The sequence below is a fragment of the Acomys russatus genome, chromosome 32, assembly GCF_903995435.1.
Source record: "Acomys russatus chromosome 32, mAcoRus1.1, whole genome shotgun sequence".
Taxonomy (NCBI): Eukaryota; Metazoa; Chordata; class Mammalia; order Rodentia; family Muridae; genus Acomys; species Acomys russatus.
This window is the reverse complement of record NC_067168.1, coordinates 568281-590413: the sequence shown is the minus strand read 5'-3', so window position 1 is coordinate 590413 and position 22133 is coordinate 568281. Positions and strand designations below refer to the sequence as shown.

Sequence of the window (22133 nt, the reverse complement as noted above, 5' to 3'; positions counted from 1 at the left end):
GTATGGATTTGATGGGGGCACAGAGCATTGAGGTGTGTGCTTGCTGGAAGGAATGTCTGCCTTCCTTCCTAGACAAAAGTGAAGTCTTAGAGTGTGTTGATTTCGATTTGTTTCTTTTTAGCATCCAGTTTTATTTTATTAGCCTGCACTGCTCATTTTTCCCCTTCCCTTATACTTTCTCAAGGATGTTTAAATACATCATTAACTTCTTAAAGACTACTTAGAGTTAATACAGTACTACTTAGGTAAAATGCAGCTGTCTTTCAGCCTTGTAGGCCTGTTTACCTTGGGGAGTCTATTTCCTGCCTTCTCTCATGCTGTAGTTGTGCTGGTTACTTGTAAATGCATTCACTGCGCTTCCTAGAAAGATGGTTACTTTTGTTTTAAATAGCTGTGTATTTTGCAGACATTAAAAAGAGACTGTTGTCTTATCGATGCTCCCCCTTTCCTTCCTCAGGATCCAAGTTGCCCTCTGATAACATTTTTTCTTCATCCCCAAGAACTACTTTAAGTGGGTTTTTTTTTTTGTTTTGTTTTTTTGTTTTTTTGTATTAAATGTTGGAAATGAATTCTTAACTTTCTTTCATGTGAAGATGTCATTATTATCTTTATTCTTGAAGGTCACGTGTAAAATTCTGGACAATAGTGGGTACTTTAAAGATGTTTTTCCATAGCTGTCATAATCCAGTTTCTGAAGGCAAGCACATAGTGATTTGAACCTTTTCTTTCTAGGAAATAAGTTCTTCTCTGGCTATTTTTGAAATTTATAATTTTTTGCTGTCAATTGATTTTGATATGGGTGACTAGGACTTTCTCTGCATCTTTATGGTTGGCACTCACTACAGCCTTTGTTTTATATTTACCCCTTACATATTTGTGAGTTCTCTTTTGGTCATTGTTTCTTCAACTGTATCTTCCTTTCCTGTTCTCTTCGCTCTCTCAGGATACCCAGGTTAGATTTCTTCATCTCTTCCATTGTGTTTCTGAGGTCTTGTTAGTTTGCTTTTAAATTCTTTCTAATTTTTATGATTTGAATGCTTCCTGTTTATCTATTATAAAATTTGCTTCCCTTTCCCCCATCATCTCTGATTATTTCAAGCGTTCTATTTGTCTTTTAAGAAAACGTTTCCTTTTTTCTGCTATCTCCAATCCTCTGTCCACTGTATGTACTTTGCTCATGCACATTTACAGCACCTTCAGGCTCTGGGAATCCAGACATAGTGGTCCTCTTGATTGGGATAGTGGGTTGCATTCCTCTGTCTAGGAATTGGTTTTATTATGAATGCTGTTTGCATAAATTTTGGTTTCTTTGTGTTCTTCCAATGTTTTCTGTTTTAGTGAGCCATTCATTTGGTTAGACTCAAAGCTACAATTCTGTTTCCTGTGGCTAATTGCTATTCATGTCTCATGTTATTCTTTGGTCTTTGCTTTTGGCCGGTTTGACCTTGCCCTGTGGATGTGCTTGCTGGCTTTAAAGATATAAAGTCAGACTTTGATTTAATAATCCAATACTTATACTCTCTTGTACTTAAAACAGAAAACCCAAAGCTTATACCTAATACCAGGTTTCCTGTGAGACAGCCTATCTTAACTTCTAAGTCCCTTGTGATTATACCATTTCTCCAGCTTTCTCCCTTAATTTGTTTTCACTAATGTATAGCATAGTAATGAAAAGATTTATATTCTAGTTGACCCTGTACCACAGTGAATTCTAGAGAAAACATCAGTAGATTTATTTCATGTGTATGTAAAACCTGAAAAATATTATAAAACATGTTGGTAGGTTTTCAGATGCCTGTTAATTGATTGCAAACTTTGAGTCTTATATATATAAAAAGTACCATTACTTCACAAAGAAAATTGAAGAAATTATTGCAGTCAGACATTCATAGTGCTGGATGCCTACCGTCAGGATGCCTGCTTTCTTCAGGCAGACGCTGCTGACCCCTGAGCACATCTCCATACTGAATCCCTGCTGTGGCTGCTGTGAACTGTCCATTCTATCTCCCTCTTCTTTTCATTGTTTTCCAGCTTTTGAGATACTCATGAAACACATCCCAAGTTCCATACTCACTTCTCCACTTACCTTAGTATTCACTCACAAGGTCAGTGTTTTAGTAGTAGGCCTGGTAAGTGGCAGGGTCATACCAGCTCATGCCAGCAGCTTTGCACCCTTTCATCTCAGAGTTTTCCTGAGCTTCAAACATTGAAACCTACTGTCTGCAGCGCCTTCATGGGTGAAAACCAAATTGTTTGGGCATAGAAAAATCTCTTCCTTGAAATAGAATATGTTATTTTGTTTTTGCTGGTGGATAAAAACCCTACAGAAAACCTATAGGTCCATATGCTGGTATGCTAAAAGAAGAGAAGGAGATGGAAACTGTGGGGTAGTATTTTAGAGAGTATTCTGAGTAAAACACTTAGTGGTGGAGGCAGCGAAACAAGTGGGCAGACTGTGTTTGAATTTTCCATGGAGGAGATGCCTGCCAGACACTGGACTTGGCCAGAAGTTTACCTGCTACATCAAGAATCTTACACATTTGATTTCCACCAAATTTGGTTTATTCCTTCTCCATGCTCAAAACCTTGAAGGAAGCTGCTTGTACATACAATCATTTCAGATGTGTTTTTAGTGACTTTTCTGGTTTTTGACATAGGGTCTTGCTATGTACCTTTGGCTCACCTGGAACTCAATATGTCGATCAGGCTAGCCACGAGCTCAAGAGACTGCTTCTGCCTCCCAAGGGCTGGGGTTAGAGGCATGTGCTACCACACCCAACTGTGACTTTTCTTATTAAATGTTTTTTACAAGAAAACAAAGCTCAATTGCTTTTATTAAATCTGAACCATTTAAAAAAAAAAAAAAAAAAAAAAACAAAGCCTTAAGCTTAATGTTTGTTGTGCACTGTGGGGGTTTAAATGAGATGTTCCTCATAGTCTCAGTCATTTGAACCCTTACTTGGTTCCTAGCAGTGCTGCTGTTTGTTTAGATTTTGTGGCCTTGTTGGAGGAAGCATATCACCACCGGGTGGGGAATGGGGGATGGGTGGATTTTGAGAGTGTAAAGATTTCCATTTGCTCTCTCAGCATCTTGCTTAATGTTCCAGATGTGGGCTCAGCTTGCAGTTCTAGCTGCCATACTACCTGTTGTTTCACCATCATGGACTTCTATCTCTCTGTGATCCTAGGCTCATATAAAGCCTTCTTTCTTCTAAGTGTTATTGGTAATAGTTTTTTTTTTTTTTTAATCACAACAATAGAAAAGTAAAAACACACTTACTAGGTAATAAAAAATAGCAAGCCAGGAATGGTGGCACATGCCCGTAATCTCAGCACTTGGGAGGCTACACAGCAAGAAAAGAAAAACTAATCGTATGCTTTTAAAAGTAGACTGCAAGATCCCAGCACTCAGGGAAGCAGAGGCAGGCAGATGTCTGTGAGTTTGAGACCAGCCTGGTCTACAAATAGAATCCAGGATAGCCAAGGCTACACAGAGAAACCCTGTCTGGTGTAGGGGGGCAAAGCTCAAATGAAACAAAGTTACAATGTATTTTATGCAATTGATTCCATTCAGAAAAGTAGGCTCTAAGGACAAAATTTGCAAGCTGGCACACACACACACACACACACACACACACACAATTTTTAAAAAAGTTTCATTATTAATGTGAGTTTACCTATTGCTTACCTATTTAGTTTTGCTGAACAGAAACATAGTTATACTTTGGAAAACCAAATAGTCAAAGTACTTCAATCTTTTAATCATTGTTTAGTGTTCTCATAACTGTCATTTAGAGCTGTGGATCACAGTATTATTACTCTAATGTTGTTGATCTGCTATATAGGCACTAAAAATGGAAAGGAAAGAAAATACATGGGAATGATTTTTTTTTCAGGTATTTCAAAACAAGTGTTTTCCCTTTCCCATTCTATTGTAATTCTTCTGTTTTCCATAGTTTTATCAGTTTGCATAATATTCTTATAAGGTTTATCGTCAGGTGTTGTTTTGTTTTTGTTATGGTTGAAGCTTTGGAAGTTCTATTATTGCTGTCATATTTTTGTGTTTGTCCAGCCATTGTCTAGAGCAGAAAGGAGTCATTGATACAAAATGATTACTTTTGCCAGTGCCAGCCACGACCTTTAGTCAGTCTGGCTGTGTTAACAATAAAGCTACAGAGTTCTGAGTTAAAACACCTAGCCAAGATTCTTGTTACTCTGAAATAGCTTTTGAGCCCCTTTCTTTTCCCAGTAGCAGTGGAATTAGTGTTTAACTGGTGGCTCAGCTACCTAATAAATTACCATTTTATTTAATTAATCTTTGCCTTTTCTTCATCTTATGGAAGGAGTACAAAGTGTTTTGATAAAATTGAGTGTGTGGTTTCAACTGCCTTAGATGGTTTCTATAGCTAGCACCTGTCTTTCTGTTTTTGTTTTTGCTTTTTTTAGCAAATATATTTAAAACAACATAAACCCCTCAGATTTATTAATGGTTTGCTATAAAACATTAAGATAAGTTTAGGTCTCATTTTCATTAGCGTAGAATTCATCAGAACAAGTTTCCAATACATAATCCATGAGAATACTTTTTGTACACAGCTTATGTAATTGCTTGCAGTTTGATATCATGTTAGACTATTCTGTGGATTCTTTGCCTTTGGTTGAGTCTCTTAGAAATCCTGCTTTATTTTACAGTGTTGATTACAAAGAAAATGCTTAGAAAGTAGCTCTTAGGTAGCTTGTGATGCTGTAGAGATGCAAACTAGCTTTCTTTCCATGACACATTGCATATGTGTAGAGTTTTTACTAAATTGGGAATTTTAATAAGGTTTTTCTAAGAACAAATAAAACATTTTTGTGTTTTAAAAGTTGGTTCACTTTAAATTGTACCTGAAATATTATCTATACAGCAATTTCTCTTGTGGGAAACACCCCAAATTCCAAGTAGATACCTAAAACTGTAAATGGTACCAATTCCTCCACATGTGTCCATGTCTCTATATACACTTTCTCCTATACATGCCAGGCGTAAACTTGACTTTCTAAAATTAGGCAAAGGGTTATAGATAGAACAATTATAATAGCATGCTATAATAAGAGCTATTACACTTTATTTGTAGACTATTCTATTAGATATTTTTCTGCAGGGATAAGTAAAGGTGGATAAGAACTACTGTACTGAGTATCATCTTACTGTCAGCTTTTTTCTTTTTCTTCCATCCTTCTGGTTTTTGTTTTTGTTTTTGTTTTTGTTTTTTTAGTTGGTTTTTCAAGACAGGGTTTATCTGTGTAATAGCTTTGGCTGTTCTAGAACTCTCTTTGTAGACTAGGCTGGCCTCGAACTCACAGAGATATGTCTGCCTTTTGCCTCCTCATTGCTGGGATTAAAGGTGTGTGGCACCATGCCCGCCTATCTATCTATCTATCTATCTATCTATCTATCTATCTATCTATCTCTGTCTGTCTGTCTGTCTGTCTGTCTGTCTAAGACAAGGTTTGTCTATATACCCTATGCTGACCTGAAACTCAACTCTGTAGACTAGAGTGGCCTTGAACATAAAGATATTACTGCTTCGGCATTCTGAAAGTTGGTTTTTAAGTGCGCATCATCATGCTTTGCGGTTTTCTTAAGAAAATTGTTCAGCCTCAATAACTGAGTTAGCAAGGAGGACATTCTGGTGTGGGACCTGGTGCCTGACTCTTGTTTGTTCAGTTTTGTATACAGCTTGTTCCTACACAACAAGCCTTCGACTCTCACAAGTTGCCACAGAGGTTGTGACATTTTATTTACTGAACACTTCATTCTCACCTACATTACAGAGGGCTTCTAGGAATACACTGTAAGAGTTCCAAGACTTAGTAGTTTCTAACATCTAGTTTTTTCTCAATTCAAATGAAAGAAAGCCAACATTGATATTATCATAGAAAATAGCTCAGCAAGGGCTGGAGAACACATACTGTCCCTAGAAATAAAAGATCAAAAACATGAGATTTTAATTTACAGAAAATGTGGAAATAACTGGATTGAAACAAAAAATATAAAAGACTGGGTTGAGAGATTTCCAGTTTTTTCTAGACTAATGGGAAAGTGAAAGTATAGAGCCAGGCATCACAAAAGGATGATGGCCACTGACCCCTTATTTTCTTTTAAGATCAGATCTTCAGTTTTCAGACACATTGTGGGTAACAGCTTTGAAGAGATTGAAGTGTTACCCACAGAGTTACTGCAGGGATTCTTAGATCACTTGGTTAGTTTGGTATAGTTAATTTGAGATTCTCTATCTTCTGGTAAGAATATTAAATCTCTAATCTGATTGAAACACGTTTATTAAACTGAATATTACTTGGCTAGCTTTGTTTTTATGGTTGAGGAGCTTAATTCTTCCTATTTTTATATAAAGAAAGTTTGAAGCTGGGTGCTGGTGGTGCATGCCTTTAATCTCAGCACTCAGGCAGAGGCAGGCAGATAGCTATGAGTTCAAGGCCAGCCTAGTCTACAAAGAAAGCCCAGAATAGTCAAGGCTACACAGAGAAACCCTGTCTCAACCTCCCACCCCATCCCAAACACACACAGAAAGTTTGAGGGGAATGGGTAGAGAAATGGGGACACTTACATGTTACTGATGCAGGGAGTGAGGTAAAGCCAGTTTCACAGTGATGCACACACCCCCACGTGAACTGCGCTCACTTGGCACTCTCCCAGACATTTTGAGGGTGTCTTTAGATTTTATATTGTCTGCTGTCTTCTTTCCTCAGGTATGGATGAGCGTGGAGGAACAACGCCTTGGGGAACAAGTGGCCAGCCAAGCCCCTCCTATGATTCATCCAGAGTAAGTTTTCTTAAGTCTTGGTTAGAACTGTAAAGATTATTGGACAAAGAAAATGCATTCTTTCATAAATGAACTTTTTATAACAAATAAAAATTAACTTATTTTTGTGGAAGTATGGTAGAATACCCATAGCCTTCATTGTGGATCTAATTATTTTTATTGTGCCCTGCTTTTCAGGTTTATTATATTCATGTATGTACAGGAATATTCTTGGTGTCATTTAGACCTGGGCTGCCTGCAGTGCTCTGCTGTGATGCAGGTGGGGCTCAGAGTGCCCATCAGATGTTCTTTCTACCTGCGTTGCTATTTCTTTGTGTGTTACCTGTTTCAGGAGGTGACAGCAACTTTCAAAGCCCTAACTCTCAGCCTGTTCTGAAGCTGAGCTCCAGAGCTTATCAGTTGTTCATAATGGGAACTCAGTAGTCCCATCTCTTGAAGCAACGTCAGATCAGAAGTAAAATATGCTATATCTTGGTCTACGGTAGACAAGAAGATCATCTTTGTGTTTTATGCACCAAAAGGTATAAAGAGCAGGGCCTTTTCCAGCAGGAAATAATTCGGTAAACTTTTGAAATTGGACCAGAAACAGAAAATTTAAAAATGATAGTTAATTTAAAAACCGTGTCCCCAGCCACTTGTGCACTGGTTATGAAGTGGGATACTTTCCTAAAGGTTGTATGTTATTAGTGTTTAAAATACGTGACAGTATAGTTTTATGGCGGGAGAGGCTTAGTGGTGCTGATGCTACAGGGGTGGCTCCTGTCAGTCTAGGGCAGCCTGTTCACGCTCAGCTGACCGCCGTGGAGCTGGACACTGTAACTCACAAGGCTTGCCTCATGCCCTGCACTGCTGCAGGGAGGCCCTACCTGCGGGGCATTCCAGTTTCTACAAACTATGATCAGGTCATACCACAGCATTCGAACACTTGAATCTGTCAGGGACATTTCACATTCAAACAGTAGCGCTCTATCTATGTAAATGATAACAAGTTGTCTTATTTCTCTCATAGTAAACCAAGAAGAGATAGACAAACATACATAAAGTTTATTGACATTTAACACTTAAAGCAAAGTAATTTAAAAAGTAGAAAGAAAGCAATATGCAATTGGAGCTCATTGCTTGTTTTTGCACTGGAAATATTCTATCACACTGGAAATACTCTATCAATGTCAAAGTGCTTCTGAAAACAAGAGGTTTTGCTGGTTTTTTTTGGCCTTGCTCTAGTTTATTTTACCTATGTTGGGAAGGACTGCGGCTGCTACTTGGAGGGAAGCAGACAGACAGACAGATGGTGACTGACTCTTAACATCCTGGGAATCTGTGGCCAAGAAAGCTATGCCATAACGCCAAGCGCTTTGTCAGTTGTTTCAGGATTTAGACTTTACTGTTGATTCCTGGACAGATTGTTATATTTTAGGGGTTTTAAACACATTCAATTTTCTCTCCATTCTGAAGAGAGTTTCTGATTCTCTGAAAAGTATTTTGCTTATATATTTGAAATAGCAGATTTCTATAGTAGGAATTTATAATATAGTTTTTATAAATATTTGAAAATTTTACTCCAGAGGCTCAAAGTACTGTCTTAGAGTGAATGAGATAGTCCCTTTGTAGTTTATATTTACTTCACTTTCAGGCTTTGTGGCATTTACTCCTTGAGTATTAGGTGATATTTTAGGAGAACATATAATAATGCATCCAAGCACTTATCAAGTTGATGATTTATTTGCCTCCAGTAATGAGACTCAAAGAAAATCCTGCTGTTTTGTTATTTGATCTACAGGTCAGGTGGGAAAGATGTCTTCGACTCTGAATGTATTTATTAACTTATTTTTTCAGTGTGGGTTGTATTAGAGAAAAGTTAAACTGATTCTGTGGTCAGCCAGCTTCCTATTTAACCCAGGCACATTCCTGGGCCCAGTTTACTGCTCTTAGACATTTTCTTTGGGAGCAGGAAAAGTCACTCCAGCTAAGTTTCTGTTACATGTGACCTTTCCAGGTCTTACCAGATCTGAAGAGAACCCCTCACAGTATACAGTAGTTAAGTTTATGGTTATTAAATTACTCACAGAAACCCTTTTAGCAGAGTTTTTGTGAGAGAGATACTTAGTGGTAAAGGTAGAGAAAATGATAGGCATGTGTAATGTTGTTAGGCTGGAGACTGCAGGAGCGGGCATACTGCTTTTGTGTGTGCCCACATGCCTCCATCTTGTCTGTGCATTCTTCATGCTTTGTCTGTCTGTGCAGAACAAACACACAAACATGGAAGATGTACTGGGATATGAAAGACATAGTTTTAAAACTTTGTCAAAGTTAAAGTACCAGAATCGAGTAAGATTTAAATATTTGCATAGTGTAGACCTATAAGAAGTGTAGGCAGTAAGTTTTTATCCTTTAGTGCAAGGAATGTTTTTCTGCTTGAGATCATACGAGGTGTAAAGGTCAGGAAATTGGATTGTTCTTGTTGACTGCTGTGTTAATGATTCGTTTTAGTTTGAGAGTCCTCCGCCCCTGCCCCCGCCCCTTTCTTACTAACAGTGTTGTTCTGGACAGGTTATTTAAATTCACTGTACTTCACTCATCTGTAAAAATGAGATTGGTGATAGATACTTCATGAAGTTGTTGTTTACAAGGATTATATGGATTGGTCAGGTTCTGATATGTACTGTCCTGTGAATATCTTTAGAATTCATCTTCTAGATGTTGGTGTCTAATCAAACAGTGACAAATGAATGACTACATTTGCAAGAGATGCTGCCTTATAAATCTAATAAATGAGAATTTTTGTTCTTTCCATAATTAATAGTAAACATTTTTCTTTTGGAGCTACAATAAATATAAATAAAATCAATTTTCCTTCTCTTGCAATTATACATTACTTTTTGTGGAAAAACAAGTTTCTTTTTGTCAAATGATGGTTTAAAAGTTTTTCCTCTACATAGAGCAGTGTTTTATGCTTAGTAGGTATGCTATACTTATTTGTTAAATACAATCAAAATTTTGGAAATCATTTGTCTTACCTCGATACAAAGAATTATAGAGAACTAAGTAATGCTAAAAGTTGTAGAAAAATTCTTCCACAGGGACGAGCAAACAAATTGGCTATCCAATACCAAATGGTGATTCCTGAAGAAATACATACAAGTAATATTATATAGATGGAGAAGGTTGTATTTAGGTGTGTGTGTGTGTGTGTGTGCGCGCGCGCGCACACACACGCACGCACGCACAATAATTAATGAAAAAAGATGCCATGAATTTGAAAGAGTAAAAAGAGGTATATTCAGGTTTTTGGAGGAAGGAAAGGGATGGGTAGAAATTATGTAATTATATTATAATTTCAAAAGTAAAACATGTTAAAAAAGTGAATGATGAATTTTTTTAAAAGGAAAAAAGCTATGGAAGATTGTTAGGCTTGTGAAAAGATGCTGGTCTGAGTAATGGGGAACAAGCTGCCTATGCTTTTAGAGACTTAATTTCCTTATAGATAAGGACCCTGTCCAACCCTTACATAAGGTCAAGGATTTGCAGACTTGTACAGTATGACCTTGGGGAAGTCGTCTTTTTTTGTTTTTGTCTTCAAATTTATAATAATTTCATTTATTGAAACAACAAATGGAAACTCTTTCTGTTCCCAGTGGTTTATTTCAATATCCATAATTTAAGTGCATTTTCATGGTTATATATTTCCTGATATACAAATTCTGTTTCTGAGATGTGACTGATACACAGTTCTGTAGCTCTTTCAAGTGACCCTTTAGTTTGGGTTTGCCTGTTCTTTTTACATGTTGGTTCCCAGTCTAGGCCAAACTCTGCTGTGGTACCATAGCTTTACTGTGTCTTTGAAAAAGTCTATACAGGTTCACTGCCAGCAAACCATTGATAAGAAATTATTTCCTGTATGTCATTACTGACTGTGAGTTTGATTTTATATATATATATATATATATATATATATATATATATATATTTTTTTTTTTTTTTTTTTAATGTCACAAGTATTTTTCACATAAAATGTGGCTGTTAAAGTGAGTACTGATTTATCTTTTTTTTTTTTTTTTTTTTTTTTAAACAAAGAGACTACAGTGGCTTGAACAGTTTGGATGCTTCTAAATTTTCCCCAGGTTTTCCACCCTCCTTTTGTATTGTGCTTTGCAGAACAAAAGTCAAATTGTATTTTTTGTTCTTTTTTTTCCCTCAGCATTTGCTATATCATAGGATTTTCACAACAGAAACAGATATGTTTGCTGTTATTTGCCACAGATGAGAAACTAGGTTTGGAGAGTTGAGGTTGGTCAAGTATAGCTGTGCAGGAGATTCACTAGTCACAAGAGGAGGGCTGCCCTGGGACTCATCAGTGAGTGCCTCAGTATGCTTCAGGTCCCTCACCCTGCTGTAACAGTTCTGATTCAAAGACTAGTTCTACATTTTCTGTCATACTTTGAAGGGAAAGTACAAAGTTACACTAAGGAAGGGGACCTGCAGCTGGTGAAAGAGAATTTGGGACATGATGCTTCCTAGCCAACCAGGGTTGCGGCTCAGATTGTGGGGTGCTTCCCCGCTCTGTAAGGCTCTGGCTTTGATCCCACCACCACACAGACTGGATGTGGTAGCACACTTCCTGATTATGGCACTGGGGAAATAGAGGCAGGAGAATCAGATATTCAAGGCCATCCTGGGCTACATAGCAGGCTTGAAGCCATTTTGGGCAAGGGAAGGGAAGAAGTGAGAGGGGAGACTGGAGAAAGAGGGAGAGGACGGGATTTGCATCACAAGGGCAATGTGTACTGAGGCAGGCACATAGGACCAGTTGCTGAGTGTCACACTTGGTCCATCTGATAGATAGGAGTGTCAGTGTCTTATTTCTGACACAACTTAACACCTTGCTTTGTGATACTGAACGAGTTAACTTTGTTTTTCTTCTTTTTTTCTTTACTGTTAAAAATGGACCGGGCACTAATAATTGGCACTAGCCTTCCAGCCTGTGCCAATAGTGGCGAGGGGAAAAGTAGCTATGTGCCGGTGGGTTGGCTTTAAAAAAAATCTTTCAGTTATCTGTTGTGAGTTAGCACAGAGTGATTTCAGGGTTGTGTTACTTGTCCTTTTGGTTGTGAGCTTAGCCCTAAATGGTTGAACAATTTCTCCTGAGAGCCCCAGGGATTTTCTCCCGAGGGATGTGTAGTAGGCATGTTTTGTGTTCTGCAGTACTTGCTCTGACTTTTGCTTCCTTATAACAGTGTGTTCACAGGCAGATGAGCGCACTCAGAGAACTGCCAGTGTTTACTTTATGGAATGCTTGTCAGGAACACACTCTTGGCAGTAGCCTAAAAGAGTATGTTGCGTAGAAAGAACACAAGGTGTAAAGATTTTAGAGTTGCTGGTCTTGCAGTTTGTGTGCAGAGCCTTAGATTATGTAATTTGGATAAAAGGGGGGAAAAACTACCCAATTAAAGTAAGAATATAGTTTTCACAGACTATGAAAACTAAAACCAGTATATAAGGTTGTCTGGATGAGGTTGATGTTATTTTCTCTTGAAGCTTCTGTGATGTTTCTGCCAGATGTGGCTAAAGGCAACTTTAATTTTTTTTAGTGCTCTCCATTCATAGTTGGCATTCAGTATCTTTTCATTCATGTAGGAGAGCTTAGCTGAGAGCCACTTATAGATAGTGAGCTAGATATGGGATAATAGAGCCTTGGGTATCTTCATGTACCATCTATATAAAGTACACAGAGGTCATTTTGACCTCACTAAGGGGTTATATTGGCTAGAGGTTTGGATTGGTGGGGTTAGGTCTACATGTCACAGAAGCCTTAGCAGTTGCTAGTAGAGCAAAGGGACTCTGTTGCTTCTTCCACTAGAAACTGTGTTATAAGAAAAGACCATTTAAGAATATTAATTTAGTCTGTCTCTCAATACTGGGAATTAAACTCAAGGCCACACACATACTAGATAAGTGCCCTAGTATTGAGCTATATCTCCAGCCTCTTATTTTCAAACTTTTTATTTTGGGGCTGGAGAGGCAGCTCAGTGGTTAAAAAGGCTTGCTGCTGTTGCAGGGGACCTGAGTTCAGTTCCCAGTATGGCTCAAAAAGTACCTATAACTTGAGCCTTGGGACATCTCACAGCCATTTCTGGTCTCTGTACATACACATGTGGCGTATACTCAGCCAGTTGCTATTTTGAGTAGAATCTTTCTAAGTTTCCCATTCTGACCTTGAATGTACTACGTAGCCCAGAGCAGTTTTTATATTTACAATCCTCCTGCCTCACCTTCCTAAGTAGCTGGAATTCTAGGCCTCTATCATTAGGCCTGACTTAGCTAGTTTGTAATCCTTTAAGGATTTTTCTGGCATTGCCCCCAACTTTGAATATTCTGCATCAAGTTTTTGAAATGTTAAAGGATATTAAATGTGTGTTTTAGGGTTCAGAAAGTATGTTTAGTAATATTTGACTATGCATATCTATGAGCAGAATTGAAAGAGAACCAACTTTCTTGAAATAAGCAGTGGGTGAAACATAAAGCCAGGTCTCCTCACCCCAAGATCACTAAAATCAATAGGTAGAAAAAAAATCCATCTTTACTTAGTAGGTGAATAGTATGAGGTAAAAGAGGTAACTTTTCCCTAGGAAAATGTAGTCTGTCTTTCTGGGAATAGACTCAATAGAGTAACCGTGTATAGGGAGTAGCACAGTGCTTTATAAGGACTGATTTACTGTGGGGTGAAAGAGAGGTCCAGTGTGAAACACTGACAACAAATAGGATGAGATCTGAGAAGGTCTGCTACATAGATCTGCTCATGATAAAATCATAGTTGGGGAGCCAGAGTGCAGAGTAATGGAAACAAAAGAAATGTCAAAGGTGGCAGGACTCATGGGACAGCTGGCAGGAGTAGGAAGTGGGACTCCTCGAAACGCTTCCCTGCCACACATGGTACCTCTGGAAGTCAGTTCTCCATAGTTTTTAGCCTATGACAGGCTTGCTTTTGTTGTGTTAAAAAACAAAACAAAACCCTACTTGATTGATTGATTAAAAAAAAAACAACAACAACAAACTTTCTGAGTGAAGGAAAAGCTATAAAACAGCTTCCTGTCCTTGAGCCCCGTTGTCAAGACTCAGATAGTAAAGCTTACGGTACCATTTTCCCTACAGCACAGAAAATGCATCTTCTAAACTGTGTATTATTCTTTGTATTTTGTGAGGGGGAAAGGTGTAGTTTTTATGGTGAATAGGAAGTTCAAATGCACTAATTAGAAAGGACACACAAATTTTGAAATAGTATTTTATGCTTCTTGATCTCAGGTACAGAACAGGAGATGAAGCAGTTAAATAGCAAAGCAAGACAGAAGGGACAGAGAATGACAGGAAGTGTCGTCTGTGATTGCATCTGTGTTCCCATTGGTCTGTTCTGTTACGTAACTGCCCCTTCACGGGTTCTAGATGAGAAGAAAGCTGTGTGTGAGAAAGGGTGCATTTTAAGGTTAGGTTTAAATAAGGTTGGAGAGTAATTGTGACTCTTGGTGCCTGCCATTCACGGCACCCTCTGCCTGAACTGAATCTGTTCTTTCTTAAGAGAAGGTGGATTGTGAGATTTAAGCATTTTTAAAACTCTGCCAGCACATTTGTAAGCTGAAAGAATCACAATGTTAAATTGCCTACTATTCTGTTTTAAGACAGCTGAAGTGTATCTTTTTTCAGTCTGTCCCTTCTTAGAGCAAGCCTGTTGAGACTATGCTATAGATCTTTCTGAAAAGAATATATTTGTCAATTTCTCACCTCACTATGAGTTTCACTTAAGTCTATATGCCTATACAATCCTTATCAGGACAGATTGATCTCTTCAGTTCTATTAGGTTTTTTTTTTTTTAAAGACTTTATAGCTAATAAGTGGATGACCGAGGTTTAGCTCAGTAGAGCTAGCTACTAGACCTCTGTTCAGTTTCCCAGAACAGCACTTAGCAAAAGTTAGCAGATAGCCCTCAGGTATATTTAAATTTAGTCCTTGGTAGCCCTTTTTGTAATTGTTGAGCTGGCTTTTGATAGTCTCATACATTTCCTGCAGTTAGTGATCTTTTATTTATGAAAATACAATGTAGGATAGATTCCAGCTGAATCAATTTTTATAACTAGCTTGCTTTTATTAATAACTGTTTTAGAATTCTCATTTATCACAGTTCAGTTTACAGACTTAACTTTGATGTGTGATTGCTTTGATCTTCAGTCTGTCACACCAAGAAGCCATTTTTAAGATCCACCCCCACCCCCCATTTTCAAGGTGAGAAAATTACGGTTTTTGAGAAGATAACATCTAGGAATGGTAACCAGGCTAGATAACTGTAGCTGTCCCCATTTACTGTGTTGACTTGTCAAAGTGTGTGAGGCCTTAAGAACATTTCTATTCCTAGCTGTCCAGGACTTTTAGAAACAATATTCTAGAACCTTTTAAGGTTATGTTACCGCGAGCATTCATTTTTTTCTTGTTTCATTTTTATGTGTGTGCGTGCATGCGTCACTGTGTCTGGAGGACAGCTTGCGGGAGCTGGTTCTGTTCTTCCAACGTGTGGGTCCTGAGTATGAAACTCAGGTCATCAGGCTTGGTGGCAAGCACCTTTACCTCATAATCCATGTCACCAGCCCCACTGTCATTATTTCTTACAAATTTTTATTTTATGTGTTGTAAAAAATGAGCTGTCACACCAGTTGGACAACCTGAGCAAACTGATTTCTTCTGATCTTTTAGCTTCCTCTCTGCAAAAAGTTATTTTTTTTCCTAGTTGAGAATTAAATAGAGGAAGTCTTATATAAAGGTAGACTAATTTGGAATCTGTTAGTGTTGGTTTTTATTTCTAATTCTATGGGAATTTTATATATTCATTTTGATACAAAGCCATGTTGGAAAGGCAACTATGCGAATTCCTGGATCATGTCCCAGACAAGATGGTGAGCTATTGTGATTTTAAACCCAATAAGAAGTCCTGTAAGTCATGAAACATAAATTTTGTTTGACTTATTGAAACTGGGAAACATTTATCATTTATTGTGTTACAGATTTTGGTATTTGGAAGAAAATGGTGTAAGATAGTTCTTAGACTATGTTCTTACAACAAAATGTAGATTTGTACATTCTAAGAAGTCTTATTTTTTCAGATCTACTTGAAATATCTTGAAAAGAATCCAGAAGGAGACTATGAATGCCAGAGGGCTTAGCTTTATCAATACGTATTCCTTTTGTGACATATTTGTGTTGTCCCATACTCTAATGATCATTCGAAAATGTTCTCCTTCAACATAATAAACTGATACACCAGCCTTTTTACTGTCAAGTGAAATCATTATTTCAGGGTATTCCACATGGCGTTCAGCTTTCTGTCTCGGTGACAAAAATACCTGAGAAAATAGAGGAGCAAAGATGTATTTTAACGCCATGATTCCTTGCTGGGAACTGGGGCTAGATATAATGCCCACTGGCACTTCCCAAGGACCTACTCTTTTTTCCTGGGCCTTACCTCCTGGGCTTCTGTCCTGTGCTCAGCAAACAGTGGGCCCATTAGGTTCTCTGAAGCCCCACCTTTGAGCACGGCTGATGCAGTAGGCCATCAAGTGACCAGCCTCTGGGAGGCACTTTAGACTTGCACACAACACAGTATAATCATTATGGTGCTTTGTACAAAGAGCAGAATATGTTCTTGGTGTTTAGAAAGTTGTTTATGATGAAACAAAATGCCAGCTGTCTTGGTGGGCAAAGAATGTCTGAAGAATGAGGTGATTCCATCGTGCCAAACATCCAAGAGTTCCTTACACAGCAAACCTTTCTGTACCTTGCTTTACTAGTAGGTATTTAGTGTAATAAAGCTCATAGCTGTCCTCCCTTGTGAGGACAAGACCTTCCTTGGGGTCCCTCCTTGAGGACCTGTCTGAGGCTTTTAGGAGGAGCCATAATGCAGGATGCCTTACTTGATCCATTCTTTCCACACAGACTTGCATATAAGTAGACAATGCAGCGTGGACATTTTCTTGTTAATGTCCGTAGCTCTTTATGGATGGCGCCTTGTTGCACTCCCCACGTCTGTGGTTGGGATTTCAACTTGGTATTGTCATTGTGCAGATACTGTTTAGGGAACTGTATTGTTACACTTTGATGGGTGCAACTCTGCATATGTAGGAGACACTGTCTTTTAGTAGTGTGAGAATTTTGGTGTGTTTTTAACTTTTCAGAAATATAATTTTCAATAAACAGATCTTGCAAATTTCTATTAACAACTGAATATTTAAATTTTTGATGCTGTTATAAACTTTTATTTTCTTATTCATGTCTGATATAGTTTTGTTTTGTTGGCAGTATATCCTGCAGTCTTGCTAGACTCATTTACTAACTTGTCCTGTCTTTTGTACATTATGGAGAATTTTCTTGGACAGCATTTCATTGATGACTTGTTTGACAAAGAAAATTCCTATGTTTTCTTAATTAAGTGAAGATAACAACCGTGGGTGTTGGAGTTTCCCCCCCCCCCCCCCCCCCGTTCCATTCTGATGGATTTTCTTGATGGTGTGTTCCTATTGGAATAATGAATACTATTATTTTCTAATGTTAAAGTGACCTTGTACTTGAAAGCTGACAGCACTGGCTGTTACAGAGTCTGTCTTGTCTGTTTGTCTGTCTGTCTCTGTCTCTGTCTCTGTCTCTCCCACCCTCCCTCCCTCCCTCTCTCCCTCTCTCCCTCCCTCCCTCCCTCCGTTTTTTCAAGACAGAATTTCTCTGTAACCTTGGCTGTCCTGGACTCGCTTTTGTAGACCAGGCTGGCCTCACAGCTATCTACCTGCCTCTGCCTCCCTAGTGCTGGGATTAAAGACCTGCGTCACCACGCCTGGCCAGAGTGTCATTTTTACATCAATGTATTCAGTTTGTTATAATGTTACAGGTGTTCATGTCTGAAAAATTGTGACTCTAAAAGGTTTTATTTTTTTTTTTGCATTTTCTTTATTAAAATTAGATAGCACAATAATGCTAGCCTTAAATTGTACTTGTTTATATTTCTCTAAGAATTCACACTATTTTATTTAATTTTTGTTATAATTTACTACTGAAAATAATAATTCCCTTTCAGATTTTTATTAAAACCTCTATTTTGTGTATGGTGTGGCGGTGGGGGACAACATGTGGGCTGTGTTGAGAAACTTGGTGTCAAGCACCTTGACCTAACTAAGATCTGGGACAGTTTTAATTAAATTTGTCTATAAATGAAAGGCTTTTCAAATAGTTTTTTAAAAAACAAGATTAATTGACTTGCATAACTTATGCCATTTATCCATTGCATCTAAATTGCTTTTGCAATTTATGGTATTATGTTAAATGGCCATAAACTTAGTAGTTTATCATGATACAGTTGACTCTAATAGTTTCTGTAGTTTGGAAATCTGCTACTGCTTGGCCTGGTTCTTGGGTTTAGCGACTCTTGCCAGGCTGTAAGTAGGTAAGGTGTTAGTCAGGTCTAGGGCTCATGTGAAGGGCTGCCTAACCGGGATCTGCTGTGAGGCGTGGCTATTTTTGTTTGTTTTTATAAGAAGGGTTTCTAGGGGCTAAGGTGTTCTGATACTGAAAGTGGAAATGATCCTATATTAACATGCTTATTCCCCTTTTACCAGAATTCTTGATGCTAAAAATTAAAAAAAGAAAGTGACTAATATGCTGTCAGATTAAGTGACTGAATACATGTAATCCCCTAAAAGCCTAGGTCACAGAAGGCATGCAGAAGCTAGCTGCTATGACATGGTAGTGCCAGAGCTGCGCTTCATTTGCTTTAAGTATCCTGTAGCAAATCATGATGTGTTCTTCTACCTGCAAATACTCTCTGCCTTGATGCTCCCATCTGAAGCTCTGCTGATGTTTGGTCATCTGTGCTATTTATGTTTTTGCACAGGAAGTTTAATTTCACATTTGGCAGGGTGACTGGTCTTAATTTAAAAGTTACTGGTGCTGCTGTTGTGCCCCTTGTACTAACAGAAAATTTAGTAATACTAATCAGACCTTGGAGACTGATATAGCATAGTTTAGATTTCCTGGAAAATTACTGGGGGGAGGGAGAGAGAGAGAGAGAGAGAGAGAGATGGGAGCGGAGAGAGAGCGAGGAGAGCGAGGAGGGGGCGGAGGAGAGAGAGAGAGGCGAGGAGAGAGAGGAGAGAGGGAGGAGAGAGGAGAGGAGAGAGAGAGAGAGAGAGAGAGCGCGCATCTGTCTGTCTCTGTCTTTTTCCAAACTGAGGTATTTGAACACTGTAGCCTAGAATAGAGTGCTTAATATCTTATCAGTGATCACACACACACAGACACACACAGAGTCATACTTCTATGTGCACATTTAGTTTCACTAGTAGTTAAATTAAAATGACCTGAGAAGACAGATCAAAGATACAAGAGCTACGGGATAGGTGAGAAGAAAATGAGAGTCAGAGTCTAAAGAAGGGCAGACAGAGTGACAGGTGTGGGCAGCAGCCCTGTTGGGATCTGGATAAATATTGGCAGTGCACTGAAAAATTCAGGACAGGAAGAAAAAGAGATAATGCACTTGAGTTCTTGTTAATATTGAGAGTTACCTTAGTGTGTGTGTGTGTGTGTGTGTGTGTGTGTGTGTGTGTGTGTGTCTGTGTCTGTCTGTCTGTCTTTGTGTGGACACACATTTCAGTTTGTACTATTAGTCTTAATGTTAAAGAGGTACACTTTGCAATCTCCTAGGATGTACATAAACTAAAAATGCCACCACTGTGAGCTATTGCATATCCAAAGAAGGCTGGCCTATTTTTGTGTCTGAAAGCTTTGTATTATGTGCAAATGTAACTAACCATCCATGTTTGTAATTTCTGAATATTTCATTGAGACGTAAACAGTAAGACAGTACCGATTTGGACGAAATGTCTGAATTAGAGGATACTTTTTAAAAGAATATAATTACCATTTTTTTGTACTTTTTACTCATACATGCATTATTCTCTTAATGCAGTGATCTGAAACTTGTTGACAGTTTGATTGAAATATGCAGAATATACATATACACATGTTATCATTTTCCTCTGGGAGTGGGTTAGGTTGCACTTTCTTTGCATACTAGTTGATACTTATGTGTGTTTTGATACCTGCTAAACTATCCCACACAGTACTTTTTAAACCAGTCCCACAAAATACTTTTTAAAATTGAGAGGCGAAGGCAGGTAGGGAGGGGGAAAGGGTGGTGGTGGTAGGGGGTGGGGAAGATGTGCTTGTGTGTGAGGATGTGGAAAGAGATCCAGATGCTCCCTGCCCTATTCCCTTCTGTCTTTCACTGAACCTGGAGCTAGGCTGGTGGCCAGTAAGCCCCAGGGGTCTTCTGTCTTCTCTCCCCAACAGTGCTGAGGTTACAGGTGGTGTGCACAGTTATGCTTGCCTTTGCTTTTATATGAGAGCTGAGAATTTGAACTCAGGCTCTCATTTTTAAACTGCAAGTACCCAGTCCCCCAAAATGAAGGTTTAAAATTTTTACCGAAAGTTGGTGAGCACATACCTGTAACAGTTCTAGGTATTCAAGATGAAATAAGAAAACCATGTAAGCTTAGGATAAGCAAGGCTTTGTTGGTGATTGATTGATTGATTGATTGATTAGATGTATCCACTGATGGATCTTGAGTGATAAGAGTTAAAAATTTTGATTGATAATTTAATTGTCAACCTAGAAGCAGCTTTGATTGATCATTTCACGTCTGTTTTATTACAGCAAAGTCCAACATCTTTAAGTTCTTTTTGATGTTGTTGTTTGTTTTTAGAAGATAGAGTTTCTTTGTGTAGCCTTGAGTGTCCTGAAACTCTGTTTGTAGAACAGGTGGTGTGGAATTCACAGAGATGCACCTGCGTATGCCTGCCAAGGGCTGTGAGTAAAGCCACGTGCCACCACGCCGGCTCATTTCTAAGTTCTTGCCACATAAAGTAGTAAGGGCATTTTTTAGACACAATTTATTTATTGACGCTGTGCCATTCACTGTTCACTTAAAAATATATAGATTAAAACAGACATTTAAATTTTTACGTGTTCGGGCTTTAATGACACTCACTTTAATTCCAGCGCTTAAGAGGCAGAGGTAGGCATATCTCTTGAGTTCAAGGTCAGCCTGATCTACAGAGCGAGTTCTAGAATGGCCAGGGCTACACAGAAACCCTGTTGCAAAAGAAATAAAACAAAATAAAACCCACCCCCAATTAATTGCTTTGATTTTTAAATGGAAACTTCATAATTTTTATTCATTTCTTACTAGTATTTATTCATCTGTTATGTGAGTAATATAGCTGAAAATTAGCATTTCCCCCCTAGGATAGTACTGTTTCATAAGGCTCAGAAGATTTCATTGAGTGTACAGGGTGAAATGCCTTGTTCTCACACTGTGCTAAGAATGGTGGAGAGAATGCTGAGGTGTTTTGGGTCATGGTGTGTCAGTACTTTGCACAGTGTTAGTTTTTAGGATGAAAGTGAACTCCAAGACAATGACTTTTGTCAAAGATATCCTATTTTGTACATCTTTTTATAATTGTCGAATTGGACTATGGGTTATAGTCACCAGTGTACATTCTTGAAGCCATCACCACATTAAATGTCACTTGGACTCTTCATATTTGTCACATATGTGTCACCAATTCTGTAGTAGACATATATGAAACCCATTTAATTCAGAGTTTGCATTTCCAAAAGATTAAAACTGTGCAGTGGAAGTTACAATGTGTATCTTGCATCTATAAGCAGCTGTAATGATTCAACCATTACTTAGCAGCAGCTCTCTGCACAGAGATGGTTAGGCCTGTTTCCACTTCTTTAATGTCTTCTTGAGTCTGGAGAATGAATGTTCAGTGATAAAGCCCCAGAAGAGGCTGTGTGGTATCAGTTGGGCAGGGAAGGTTCGGTATTACTTGGTTTCTTTTCCATTTTTCTCATCTTTTCTGTCATGATTTTAAGTTACCAGAAGACTGCATATCACCTGAAATAAAAAAAAAATTAACTAGAAACACTATTGGAGACAGTGCTGTGGTATGTGTAAGAACCTGAAAACCAGAAAAGCTTTAACTCACAGGGTTGTTTGCAAACTTTCCTTTGTCCTACACTTGATTTTAAGAAATTGTGTTAGGATGTGAAAGAAATATAATTGCTACTGTAACATATTCTTAGCATTATTATTTCATTTATACTTTTTAAAATGGATTTAATGAACAATTTTATTAAGTGTTTTCCTTTTTATATGGCTTAGGTTTTATAAGAGTAGATCTTGTCATATTAATTTTGTTCTGTATTTGTTTTTTAT

General features: G+C 38.1%; 1 protein-coding gene across 6 annotated transcripts in view; it reads left to right on the top strand.

Moving 5' to 3' along the window:
* Positions 1–22133, top strand: part of Tcf12 (transcription factor 12) — a 259675-nt gene that overhangs the window by 90813 nt on the left and 146729 nt on the right. For all 6 annotated transcript variants that reach the window (XM_051140062.1, XM_051140064.1, XM_051140061.1 and 3 more), the window contains exon 4: positions 6754–6827. In XM_051140062.1, the coding sequence (XP_050996019.1) occupies positions 6754–6827 (74 nt within the window). The remainder of the gene's footprint in view (positions 1–6753; positions 6828–22133) is intronic.